We start from the raw sequence: 13367 nt of genomic DNA, 5'->3' as shown, positions 1-13367 counted from the left end.
GATGGTGGAGAGCAATTTATACACAATAGTGAAACAGGAGAGTCTTCAATAATTATGATAATGTACACACCCGGACTGCAACCAGATCTCTGGGCACAGAAATCAGCATCTGAATACACAGTGCACAAAACCATTTCCTAGTAAGTGTTTCATTAAATGTCTTTGAAGCACTAAAAAGGATATACTTCACTATTTCCCATTCCCTAGTTGTTATATGTGACGAAGTGGGAAGTCTGCATCAAGCCCCTCAGAAGTTTCTAGAAATGTTTAGAAAACATGTACCCATGACTGTGTACTTGACAACTTCCTGACTGATCAGAGAGTATAATATAAAATACATTGATATTGCCTAAAACGAACCACTTTTTGGGAGATGTGAATAACACAGAAAGTTAGTATTTCTCAGATGATCTGTGCATGTGGTTACGAAACCTTAAAAAGATATCCCACATTGCAAGGCAGACTGATAGATTTGTTTGAGGGTCTGAGTTCATATGCATGGACAGCAGGTTTGGTCCTCTGTTGCCATCCACTTCACTAAACCTGCAGCTTACCACCTTGGCTACACATGCTAGCCAGCAGGGCTCTAGGATTTGCCTGTCTGTGTAAAACCCCCAACGCTGGGATTACAGACACACACCATCTTCCCTAGCTTTTACATGGTTTGGGGAATCTGAACTTGGGTCTTTATGCTTGTGCTGCAAGCTTTTTGCTTTCTAAATCAGCTCACCAGCCCCCGAATTTCTCTACTTAAAGATTTCATTTTGAAAAGTAAAAGCATGTTTGTGCACCATGTGTATGTAGTGCCCACACAGGTGGGAAAAGGGCATCGAATCACCTGACAGAGTTGTGGGCTCTGCCACCTGAGTGCTAGGAACTGAGCCTAGAGCCTCTGCACGGGCAGCCAGTGCTGAGCCATCTCTCTAGCCCCGACCCCCAGCTTCTTAACAAATACTCTGTGACTGTGACTGCCTCTGGGTTGCATGTTCACTTCCCACAGTGGACAGTGCAAAATTAGCCCTCTTCCTTCACATCCTACCCGTTCTCACTCGCTTCCCGGTAGTTTGGTTATATCAGCTTTCACCTGATTTTGCTCCTATGTGCTGTTCTTAGCTGGGTTCTCTTTTGCATTTAACTTGCCCCCTTTTCCTTTGGGTCACCAAATCACTCTATCCTTGTTCTCTGTATTAGCTACTTTTTGTTGCTATCTTAAATACTATGATCAAGGCAGCTTAAGGAAAAACCAAGTTTATTTTAGTTTATGATTCCAGAGGGAGAGTCCATAATGGGGGAGGCACAGCAGCTGAGAGATTATATCTTTATTCATATGTAGAAGATGAAGGCAGATGTGAAACTGGGTAAGGCTATAAGCTCTCAAAGCTGCTTCCTCTCCTGTACATCCTCCCGCAAGGTTCCATTAACTTCCCGAACGGTGCCACCAACTGGGGACCAAGTTCAAATACCTAAGCCAATGGAGAACATTTCCCATTTAAACCACCGCATTCCTTTTCAGTGCCCCATCTCTGTCTACTTTGACTCACTCCATTTCCCTCCTTTCCATTCTTTCTTTTTTTCAGAGACACTTAGACAGGGTCTGAATAACAGACTCCCAGTTGCTGTGATTACAGGCATGTGCCAGCAATCCTCTTGCTATTGCCAGCCACTTTGACCTTGCTTGGACTTCCAGTGCTTTTGGCTATGTTTGATATCCTTGAGACACTTAATCGTCTGGTTCTTAGGACTGCATGTTGACCCAGATTCCTTCCAATGTCATTGGTTATTTCTATTTGATTTGCTGATTCCTCCCAGTTTTTCCATCAGAAATGCTACCATGCCTAGATCTCTTTACTACTCTTTACTTGGAGCACCATCTATGTGCTGATGACTCTAAAATGTCTGCAGCGCAGAGATCCTTAAAGTTCCAGACCTAGATAGCAGCTGCCTGTGTAGTCACTCTGAGTTGAGTGGTGTTTCAAGCATATTGTAGCTGAATTAGTTACTTTTCTCTTTGCTGTCACAAAACACCTGAGAGAAGCTGAAGAGTACTCTGGTTCAGGGTTTCAGAGCACAATCCTTGGTGATGCAAATGGCATAGTGGAAGTAGCTTGAGATCACGTGGTATCCACAGTCAGGAAACAAGAGAATGCCAGTAATCCACTCCCTTTCCCTTGGTTTAGTCTGGGCCCCTGCGTGTGAGGTGGTACAACCCACATTGAAGATGAGCCTTCCTTCTACTGTGAGAATAACCTCACAGACACTCAGAAGTTTGTCTTCTCCGTGGTTCTAGTCCTGGCAAGTTGACAATATCAGCCATCATACTAGCTAAGGCGAAACAATAGATTCATATTTCTCAGAACCTAATCCAGCCCACTTAGGCCAAATACCTTAGTCTTCCGTTGTCCTTTCTTCCTTAGGGTGGCCATCTGGCTCCTTGAGGCTGCATTTCAAAAGCCTATTTGAAAATTTTCATGTCCTTCCTGTCAGGGTCTTCAACTGGTCTCATTTCCTTTCACTCCACCCACTATTACAGAAATCAGAGAGAGGTATTTTGGAATGAATCACAGCATTGCCTCTGCTGCTTTCATACTCCCGTGTTTCCTGTTGAAACTTACCTACTTTTTTGAAGTCTCTATCTTTGTTCCCCTGGCCTGAGCCCAATCAGGACGCCTGTTGCATCATCCCTACCTACCTTCAGTCAGTGAGCACAGGCTTGCTTTCTTCCCACTCAAGGCTTTTGCTCCTGTTTTTGCTTTATGCCTCATTCCCCTTGTATCAAACCACTTCTCATTGTGGTTTCAATTCAAATGCCACTTGAATCTTTCTTTACTAATAGCCAAAGCAACATTGGTGTTTTCTTTGTAACATTTTTTTTTTTGGTCCAGTGTTTTGTTTTTAATTTTTTCTTTTGGGACAGGGTTACTCTGTATAGCCCTTGGCTGTCCTGGGCTCACTTTGTAGACCAGGTTGGCCTTGAACTCACAGAGATCTGCCTGCCTCTGCCTCCCAGAGTGTTGTAATTACAGGCATGCTCCACTGGGCCTGACTTTTTCTATAACATCTTAGTATGTTCTAAACCTCCCTCTGGGGTATCCTTGAGCATCTGGAACAGTTTCTGTAGATAGAAGGAATATAACTTACCAACACAGTTCATGGGACAAAATATCACAGAGGCTTTCATTACTTTGTTCATGAACATTGCTCTCTTCCTGTATCAGAAACAGGTTTAATCAGGGAAACTTAGTTTAATCATTTCTAAGTGTTCTGAGTTCCTGGGATAGTCAACCAGCCCTGACATTCAAAATGCACACTGAAAATAACTTGTGTGGCTATAAGAGAATCTTTGTCACATAGATGTGTTGCCTACAAGCCTGTTGGTGATATTATATGCTGCTTATGTCATAAAGGTTTACATCGTCAAGTACATGTCAGTTTAAAATGCTCTATTATTATGTAGTAGACAGTTTGTCTTATGAATGTGCTTAACTGAAGGCAGAATCAGATAAAAGAGCAGATCATCAAACATGGATGCTTTTAACAGCTTTTTCTCCGTGTTATCGTAAAGAGAGGTAGTTTGGCTTGTGGTTTGGTTTGGTTTGGTTAGGTGTGGTTTGTTTCTTTGCTTTTGCCCATTGGTTGGAATGTTAAAATTGCTGCAGGTTCCTTATTAGGGGAAATCTTAGTGAGCCAAGATAAAAGAAAGCATCTGGATAAAGTACTTGATCAGTAGTTTATTTTTATATGAGCAGAACTTTACAATTTTGTCATTTATTTTTATCTGGTAGTGTAGATTACTTTCATCTCTCTTTGTGTGGACCCTCATGGTCAGGTTTCTAAGAGCTCCTGGGATTGTGCATCTCTGTTTGTTTGGAAATGAATGGTTGGCTTTCAGCCCTGAGGAAGCAAGTATCCTCCAGATCTTATAGAAGTAGGAAGTTAGCCAGGAAGAGGCAGGAGCGATGGGAAAATGGTGTGGAACTAGTAGGAGAGAGACATCCTTGTCTTGTTCTGGCCTCCCAGAGTGGAGGTCTTCGAGGCACGGAGGACAGTGCCCTGGAGGCAGTGCGCTGATAAAGCTGATAGCTTTCGTTGGATACTTTCACTGTGGCCTTTGTCAGAATTTCAGATAGAGGGGTTCTGCCTTGCTCTCCAGCTCTGAGGTTGGTCTCTCACACATGTTCATTCTGAACTCCTTTCTCATTCCCTTTCATAACATTTTATTGACGTGGTCTCAGGGGATGGTTGCCAAGGTTCCTCTTAAGCCCTTTAGAAGCCTTTTCAAAGTGACTTTGACTCCCCAGTTAGTCTAGAACCTCTATAAAAACACTTCCTACTCTTTCAGGTTTCTGTTAGCCTGCTCATTGTGGCCAGACTATCAGGTATACACATCTATGTATAGCCATTAACTAATCTTCTTTGCTTAGGTTTTTAAAAACAGGAACAGGAGCACCAATATGGTGACACACCAAATATTCAGACAGGATATATGTAATTCTGAAGAAAAGAGGCTTTGTCACACTGGCTTGTCTTCATAAGCTTTTTGCATGCTTTGTTTTGTTGTCGGTAATGACAGGCAATAAGAAGCTGGTTTTTAATGTTTCTGTGCTCTACATTCACAGGATAGCCCAGGACTATATCGGAATGGCAGTGCTTTAAGAAAACGAATAGCTGCTTTTCGGTCAGCTTTTTACTCCATAGAGGAAACTGAGAAGATGACTACTGGTCCCGCGGCCTCAAAGGCAGATGGAACACCTCAGACCTCAAATCTGAGTGAGTGGAAGGGACTCCCGAGATTGACTTCTGTGTTTATAAAGATAAGCTTCTAGGATAAGAAAAAGATTCGTTTCCACATGTAAAAGCAGTGTTTTCAGAGCACAATCGTTTCCATAAATGAGAATAATATCTAAAATATGCAATATTTCACACAGAAATCTGTATTTCTGGTTTTAGGGCTTTGTTTTGGTTGGTTGGTTGGTTGGTTGGTCAGTAGTTGGCGTGTAGTTTTATCTGCTGTATTTTGGCTGGGCTTGAAAATCAAGCCTAGGGCCACAAATGTCTTAAACAAGTGCTTTATAACTAAAGTGCTTTAACACCCTCAAACTGTGTTTTCTGTTGAAAAACCTAGACCTTTATTTCCATAGTTATAATTGTTTTGAATTTTAAAAGGCCAGAGTCAATTAGCTTGGGTTAGGCTTTGCATATAGGGCTTGTGGCAAAATTAGACATGTGTTGATCTTTGTAGAATTATTGTTAACTTTGCAAAAACAAATGTGAATGACAAATATCCAATCCTGATGTTAGTCATAAATTTGTCCAGTCTGATTAATGTCTTAATAGTCAGCTGTATTCTTTATTGTGTCCATTTAATTAATATATATATATGGTTATTTTTTAGTCATTTCTGGCTTTTAGTCAAAGTACTTTAACCACCAGAACTTGACAAAATATTGACCCTCCTGCACTCCTGTTTTTCTGGTTGTTTGCACAGTAGTTACCTAGTAGAGTCCAGACCATCTGCTCCACCCTGCAGGATCCATTGAGATGTCCTGTTTTATAGTTCCTAACTTACCTATTATGTAAATTTCTGTCCAGGTTTTCAATGTTTTTATGTCATTGTAATTGCCATGACACTGGAATCCTTTTGTACATAGAAATAACTCAATATGTTGCAGCTGTGTTATCTATTATTTTGGGTTTTCCCACACACCCACACACAAAAATCAAGTGCAGTCAGATTAGAACACTGTGAGAATATAACTCTGTCTTTCAGGTTTTGCCAGCATGTGGTTTGCAGGCCAGATGCACCAAGGCTAGGGTCCTCTAGAGAAACAGAGCCGATGGAATGCATAGCTCGGGGATTTGTTAGACTGGCAGCATGCTATGGGCTGGATAATTGAGCAGTTGCTGGCTGTGCCCTGGAGCAGTTAAGAGCCTAGTGGCTGCTCAGTCCGTAAGGCTGCAGACCTTGTCAGTACCAATGTTCAGCTGAGGCCCTAGAGGGTTCTTAGAGGATACACTCGTTTCTAGCCCAAGTTGGGAAGCTGAGGAAGCTGGTGCTCATGGCACTTGCAAAGAATACATCAACCCAGTAGCTGCAGTTAGCAGTGAGGATGAAGAGGGGCAGGTGAAAAGCAGCATCGCTTTCTCCTCAGCCCTGCCTGGGTCTCATTGTGCATCTCTGGCTGGTCCACTGTTTGCTTTATAGACTAGACTGGCCCTGAACTTTCTGGTCTCTTACCTCATCTTCCCCTTTGCTGCCACTGCATGTCTGTGCCACCACATTGGCCTTTCAGTTTCCCTTTGCAAGTGGAATCGGGTAGCAGAATTTTGTTTTCATTGATGACCTAAATACAAATGCTAAATTGCCATTGTGTTATTATGGATGATATTTTTAAGTGAATAATGTAAGAGAAAGTATGTATTCCCATGTCATTTTGTTTCTATTTTTGTTTTGTGCATATAGCCAAAAAAGAAGGTCTTGTTGAATATCAGCAGTCTGGGTTCCCTGCAGTCTCATCTTCAAAGCGACGGAGAATATCCTCCCAGGACAGCCCAGATGACCAACTCAGTGATGCCAAAGGGAAAGTGGCACATGCGCAGGTGTGCGCTGACCAAGCACGTGCTGGGGCCGCATCTGCAGATCTTGCTGAGGTGACTGTTTTCCACACAGAAGTGGAGCTGTGGCTTTCTGCATAGGCATTTTGAAGACTGCCAGGACCCAAGCTATTAGTTCTTAGTCCTGCCATGTTGTTGCTGTGATCCCTAAAGGAATATGTGTGTCCGTGTTTCCTGTGTGTATTGTGTGATTTATGTTGTTCATTGGTTTAGAACATTTGAGAAGATAAGTTGCTTTTGACTACTTCCATGACAGGGTAAAGCTCAAGGGTTTTTTTGCATGAGGTGTTGTATATGGTGATGGTTCCACTGTAGGTCTGGGTTGTGCCCGGAGATAGCTTTTTGTCCATCCAGGGGCTCACAGGTTACAGATTATTTAGATATCAACTGCAGTATCAGTTCCAAATACTGGGGGTGCCTGCCTGTCCAGGTCTGTCCACCCTGCATTTCCCTTGCCTAACGAGTCTGCCTTAGACTGCCGGGGAAGCATGCTCTTCTGGCAGCCCATCTTTGCTCCTCTACTTGTTTCAAGTAGCATTAGAAATTTTTGTGGATTGTGACAACCTAAAGTCTGTCAAAATTCTGGAAAGGCAGAAGCATACATGAACCTCATTAAAGCAAGACAAAGGCTGCTACTGGAATTGGTGACCTTTACGCAGCTGTGGGTGCACAGCCAGTCACATGAACCTGCTTTCTTTTTGCTTTATATCTTCATTTGGTGATCAGAGGATTTTTCATTTATTCCTGAGAGGAGGCAGCTGACACCTTGCAGCTGCAATAGTTTACTGTTTGGGGGTAAGGGGGAGAGAAGAAATGGTATGGGTATACATGTGGCCGTCACAAGACGACCCTCAGGAACTGGTTCTTCTTCTACTTTGGGTTCTGAGGACTGAACTTAGTCATCAGGCTTGCAAAACAAATGCTTTTACCTGCTGAGCCATCTTGCCAGCCCAATGGCTGGAGTTTAGTCTGTGCCTTCTCTGCTGCTCAGATCCAGTATATGTCTGACCTAGTATGTGTTTGCTAATCACTACAGATTCCTTAGTTTCAGTGAGTAGCATGGAGTATCCTGGGTGCATGTGAAGGTCAGAGGACAGTTAGGAGCATCAGTTCTTCCCATCTACCATGTAGGTTCTGGGGATTGCACTCAGGTCGCTAGTTTGTCAAAGGCATCTAGCCCACCTAATTGTTTGTGATAGCAATTTAAAAAAAACAAACAAACAAAGGACAATCATAGCACAATGATCCCAAAACACATCTACAATCCCTAGAACACAAGAGAAGTGCTTGTATCGCAGACCAGATTATGGTCCCAGCTCCCTCTGCTTTATTCAAGCTAATTTAAAGCGGTGTTTGGCAGGAGCAATGGTAATTGTTTCCTTCCAGGACTTTGAAGCATTGGACATGAGTTGCGAAGGAAAATGTGAATTAATGTGGATATGCTTTTGAGAATTTACTCTTTAGAAGACAGCATATTGCACAGCTCTGTAGGCTTTAATAGGCAACAAAAATGAATTACATAAACTTTTCTTCGGGATTGGAAATTGTTCTGCGGAGTGTTTAGGATGCAGTTGTGATGGGAACTCTGTTGCTAGTTCCCTGTGTACTTTGCCCTTGCTGGTGAGTAAGGAGACCAGTTGAACAACAGATTTTTAGTCATCCGCAATTCCTGTTCAAATCTCTATAAAGATATAATCAGCAGTACTGTTAGTAATAAGTGTGCTTTTGTTGTTCTTTCATCTTTTCTCCCAGAAGTCATCTGACGTTGGTTCAGCTCAGCCTGGATGTATGGTTGCTCCCCTTCCACTTCTAGAGCTTATGGAGGCTTCACATGGTGAGTATATATTTTCCTTATTGCAAACATAGGTTGCCCCATTTGAGTGTGTCTAAAAGCTGAAATAAGTGACAACGTTTCTTGTGTTCCATGGACTGGAGAAGTGTTTTGGGATCATTGTGCTATGGCTGTCCTTTATTATTTTTTACTGTCATGAAGAATCACATGGGCTATGTGGCTTAGAGAAGGTACCTGATGCTAAGCTGAGTTCAATCTCTAGAACCTACTCGGTAGACAGAAAGAACTGATGCACATGAGCTCTGCTCTGACCTCCACGTGCACTCCATGTGCAAGCCCATGCACACTCATATCATAAACACAACAAATCAATAACCATTTTTTAATTTTTAAAATAAAATTCGGGATGCATTTTCAAACTGGTAGAATAATGGTATGATAATAATAAAATAATATGTGTTACTATGATACTATGGTACACACAGGGTGAGCACGGCATGGTGGTACATGCCTCTAACCCCTACACTCAGGGGCCTGAAGCAGGAGAGAGTTTCAGGCTAGCATGAGAAACAGGGAGACCTTATTTTAGTAGGGCAGAGATGGGAGGGATAAAGGTACTAGCAAGCATATTTTGTTAGAAATACACAGTATATGATTTGTGGGGGTGATGGTTTGGTATTTTTTTGAGACAGTCTTGTGTAGACTGGGTTGGCTTTCAGCTCAGCGTCTAGCCTCTGCCTCATAAGTATTGTGACAGCAGGTGTGGGCCTCACCCTGGTTTACTCCACTAAGGTTTCAAGTAACTGTTGAGATGGCTTAATTTACATCTACTGTTTTGTCAGATGCTTTGTTTTATTTATGTTTGTTTAAGAATTTGGGTTTTGCTTTTTTTTTTTTAACAAAGGGAAAAGGTTTATTTTTGCTCACTGTTTTGTAGAGTGTAAGCCAAGACCAAGAGACCCCATTGCTTTGGGTTTCTGATGATAACGGCATGTTCCAGTATAAATATCTGGCAGAAAAAAGTATTCACATGAGCCAGAAAGTAGGGACTTAAGAGTCGGCTCCTCTAATACCCTTCAAAAGGGTTCCCCCATTTCCTAAAGATCATCAGACCTTACTTCTGAAAGGTAAAGCCACCTTTAACAAAAGCCACCCTCGAACTAGGCTTTTGACATGGGGAACTTTAGGGACATTCACCCAAACTATAACAGGGCATATAGTGTCAATATATTCCAAGGTGTGTGTGTGTGTGTGTGTGTGTGTGTGTGTGTGTGTGTGTGTACAGTACTATGGACATGTATACCATGTAGTAGATTTGGAGTTATCAAGCAATCTAATATATTTATACAGAAATGCATAGTATTTGATAACTTTTAAGCTGCACCTCATTCTCTCTTGTTCTCTTGCTCTGGGATTCCAGCAAACATTCTTCTCAGTCCTTTGAGTACTCATATGGACAGCTGTACATAAGACACAAAGGTTTGCACACCCTGTGGCTTGACGGCCTTCCTTCCTTTCTGTGACTTTTGTAGCCCTTTGCCAGTAGATGAACATGCACGTTAACTTGGTTGTGACCCCATGCGTGTTATCATTTTTGCCTTAAATCATCAAATGTTTCATGTAAGTTAAGAGGAAATAGCTTTTTATAGTTACTGATCATGTACACCTATTTCCATTCCATTTATTCTCTCACTTTTTTGTTTTGTTTATTCGTAATCATATTTCTCTCTGGAGCTCTCCTTCAGCTCCAGCATGAACTTCTTTTGCCTTTCTTGTAGTGTATATCTACTTCGGATTTTATTTTGACACTAAGGTGATGGGTGGACATTTGCGTAGATAAGGCACAGGGTCGGGTTATGTGTTTGTCACCTAGGTAAAATAAGGTACTGCCACCTTCTTGAGCATTCTCTGCCCTGTTCTCATGAGGCTTAGTGTCATTTTACTTGAGTCCCCACTCTACAATCCAGCTCCCATCATAACAAGGGCCAGTGTTCCTTTGAGCACCCCCTTGATTCTACTGAGAAGTGCTGGGATGACCAGGGAAAAAAAGGGATGCCGTGATCGATCGGGCTTTGTTAATGTAGTCTAGTGTTTCAAACTGCCTGGTTATTTGATGAACCTGCCCGTGGGTTAGGTGGGTTAGAAAGTCCTTTGTTAGGACTGGGGGAGATGGCTCAGGCTTTAAGAGCGCTTGCTGATCTTCCTGGGGTTCCTTGCACCCATATTGGGTAGGTTCCTGTAACTTGAGTTTCAGAAAGATCTGGCAATTCTGGGCGATGGCAGGCCCCTACACATATGTGTTCTTACGGATAGTTTAAATAACGTTTTCAAGAAGAAGCCTATATAAATCCACCTGCTGCCTTCGTTGGCTTCCCCACTTCTTGCATCTTGGCCCTCTGGCTGAAAGTTCTGTCAAGTAGCTCTCTGCTGTGGTGCTACTAAGAGTCTGGCATTCTGAAGGCCTTGCTGTCCTCCATGACAAGTGGCTCAGAACTGCTCCTTAGTCACTTCACACCAACATTTCCGCTTGGCAATCATGCTTCAGCACACATCCACTTGCTGATCATCATTTAACAGTAGCAAAATTATAGTTATGAAGTAGCAACAAAAATAATTTTATGGTTATTAGAGGGTCACAGCATTAGGAAGGTTGACAACCACTGATGTCCATGGTTAGAACATGTTTCATACAGCACAAATGATGTCTTGGTATGTGTGCCATACAGGGTTTTTCCTTTGTGGTCAGATGGTGCCTGCATCCCTGGTGGGTACAGTTTAGATCCAAGTGGACTGTCTGCATTTACCATTGTGGAGGCTGCACATTCGGCGGGGCAGCTTCTGTGCAGGCGGATACTTTCTCCTCCCCTCATGTCCTCCTCTCGCTTCCACTGTGTTTACATATTGGAATGCTTCCATCTTGAGTAGAAAAATAGCTTATTATCAGGGGTTGGCTCAGGTTAGTTTTATGTTGCAAGTAATAGGTCCATTAACAGTGCAAGGCTTATTCCCAAACTTTTTCCCCATCCTCTGACGCAGATTTCTGTGGGAGCAAAACGTCTTATCTTCACTTGTGATAGACGTGTACTAAAATGTGTGGCCAGTACTACTTCTCTGTCTCTGCTCATGTCCAGATGAAGTCTCTTGAGCAGGGAGTGTTAGGACTGAACTCTTCCTTTTTCATCTGTGTGGCTAGGGTTTGGCCCTAGCATATGTTAGGTAAGCACTCTGCCACTATGTTCAACTGCTAGCCCTTGGTTCTGTGAAACAGGGTCTCACTGTGTAGCCTCAGCTGCCTTAAATTCTCTCTCTGTCTCCTTCTCTCTCTGTCTCCTGAGCGCCAGACTTCCTGACAGGATTTTTAAATACAGTGTTTGTGGGTGTGATGACTGTCTTGTGCCTAGGAGAAGCGGGTGGCTATGATCCCCTCTCTTATTCTCCTTGGAGGACTTGCAGTGGCTGACTGGGCAGAGGGCGCAAAACCAGCTCATGCTGTTCCACTTGACACAGCCGCCGCGCAACCAAGCTCAAGCCCAGCCCCTGCCACCAGGCCTCCAGTGACTCCTGTGTGCACCGTGTGCAGGAGCAGCAGCCCCTCGGCTAAGACTTTCGTGCTTCGTTCTGTGTTGAGGAAACCTGGTAAGCTGTTCTCAGAGAACAGAAAGGTAAGAGCTACATTTCCTACATTTCCTAAGGAAGTGCAGAATCGTTTTGTTTACTTCAGACCAGTTATATAGAGTCATACGTCACACTGGTGTGCAGGGAATTGCGTTACTCACTTTTTTTCCTTTCCTTTTTTTTTTTTTTAAACTCATGCTACTATTCTGAGGTTGGTTCTATTTTCATGTAATATTATATTAGTATTCAGAATTCAATATAGGTAGACTATATAAGTCTAAAAGTTCACACAAACTATATTTAACTGGATTGCCAGATGCGTTTGTGACAAATGCCTGAGTCTGACCTATCCATTCCAAACATTTGGCTCTAACCCCTCTCTTCTACCAGCTGTCTTTCTGTGAGTGCAGTAACCTAGACAAGAGGGCGGTGCTGGGATCTGGGTGGCCTGTTTGAGCGATTCTGTCAGTACCTTTGGCACATGTACAGTACAAGTGCATTGTTGTCCATCTTCACCCCTTGTAGCGAATGGAATGTGTGTTTCCCTGAAGAGAGCCCTAACTTGGTGATTAGGAGGCTTGTTTGGGGCAGAGCTGTTCAGAGCAGTTCTTGGGGTGGTCATAGGGTGGAATGTGAGCAGGGTTCAAAACCACAGGCCAGGCAGGGGCTCTGGGTGAGGCTGAAGTATCGCTGGTGATTAGCAAGGACCTTGATCACCTGCAGGCCTGCCTCTCTTCTGCCAGGCTTGTTCCTTCTGTCTGTGGATTTATATCATCCCTTTATATGTGCCCTCTCTTATCTTTTGGATAAACACAGACAGGCAGGCCTTTCTTCTTTGTTCCTCAAGAATATAGTAATTTGGGCAGGTAATTCCATGCTTATTAAGAGTGCTGTTCTCATGCTTATGGCCAAACTCCCTCTTGATATCATTTACCTTGTGTTCTTTTTATGTTAGTGCAGTTCTCATGCTGTGGCCTGTGAGGTCTTGGCTGATCTGTCACCTGATGAAATACACTATAAGTTTATCCACCTGCATCTTCCTAAGATCAAAAGGGGATGATTTTAACCCATACTCAGGGATTTCTGTTCTTGAGTTTTGGCCTACAATAATTTATTAAAAGCTGGAAGCTGGAGGCTGGAGGGGTGGCTTGACAGTTAAAAGAATGTCCTATTCTAACAGAGGACCCAGGTCCAGTCCTCAGCATGCATGTAGCAGCTCCTATCTATCTCTGATGCCAGCTCCAGGGGATCCAGTGACCTCTTCTGGCCCACAGACAGCTGACGTACACATATATACATGCAGGCAAAACATTCATAAACTTAAAATAAAAATAAGTATTAAAAAAAT

General features: G+C 42.9%; 1 protein-coding gene across 5 annotated transcripts in view; it reads left to right on the top strand.

Annotated features, from left to right (window-relative positions):
* The window catches only part of Cdca2 (cell division cycle associated 2), a 43495-nt gene that overhangs the window by 5326 nt on the left and 24802 nt on the right, over positions 1-13367 (top strand). For 2 of the 5 annotated variants that reach the window (XM_021635503.2, XM_021635501.2), the window contains exons 5-8: positions 4617-4767; positions 6461-6648; positions 8365-8446; positions 11849-12066. In XM_021635503.2, coding sequence (XP_021491178.1) covers positions 4617-4767; positions 6461-6648; positions 8365-8446; positions 11849-12066 — 639 coding nt within the window. The remainder of the gene's footprint in view (positions 1-4616; positions 4768-6460; positions 6649-8364; positions 8447-11848; positions 12067-13367) is intronic. The other 3 variants (XM_021635504.2, XM_021635505.2, XM_060391370.1) reach the window with 3 other exon arrangements.

This window comes from Meriones unguiculatus, chromosome 9 (assembly GCF_030254825.1).
Source record: "Meriones unguiculatus strain TT.TT164.6M chromosome 9, Bangor_MerUng_6.1, whole genome shotgun sequence".
Lineage (NCBI taxonomy): Eukaryota > Metazoa > Chordata > Mammalia > Rodentia > Muridae > Meriones > Meriones unguiculatus.
Note: the sequence above shows the minus strand (reverse complement) of the source record. Positions and strands in the feature narration are given on the sequence as shown.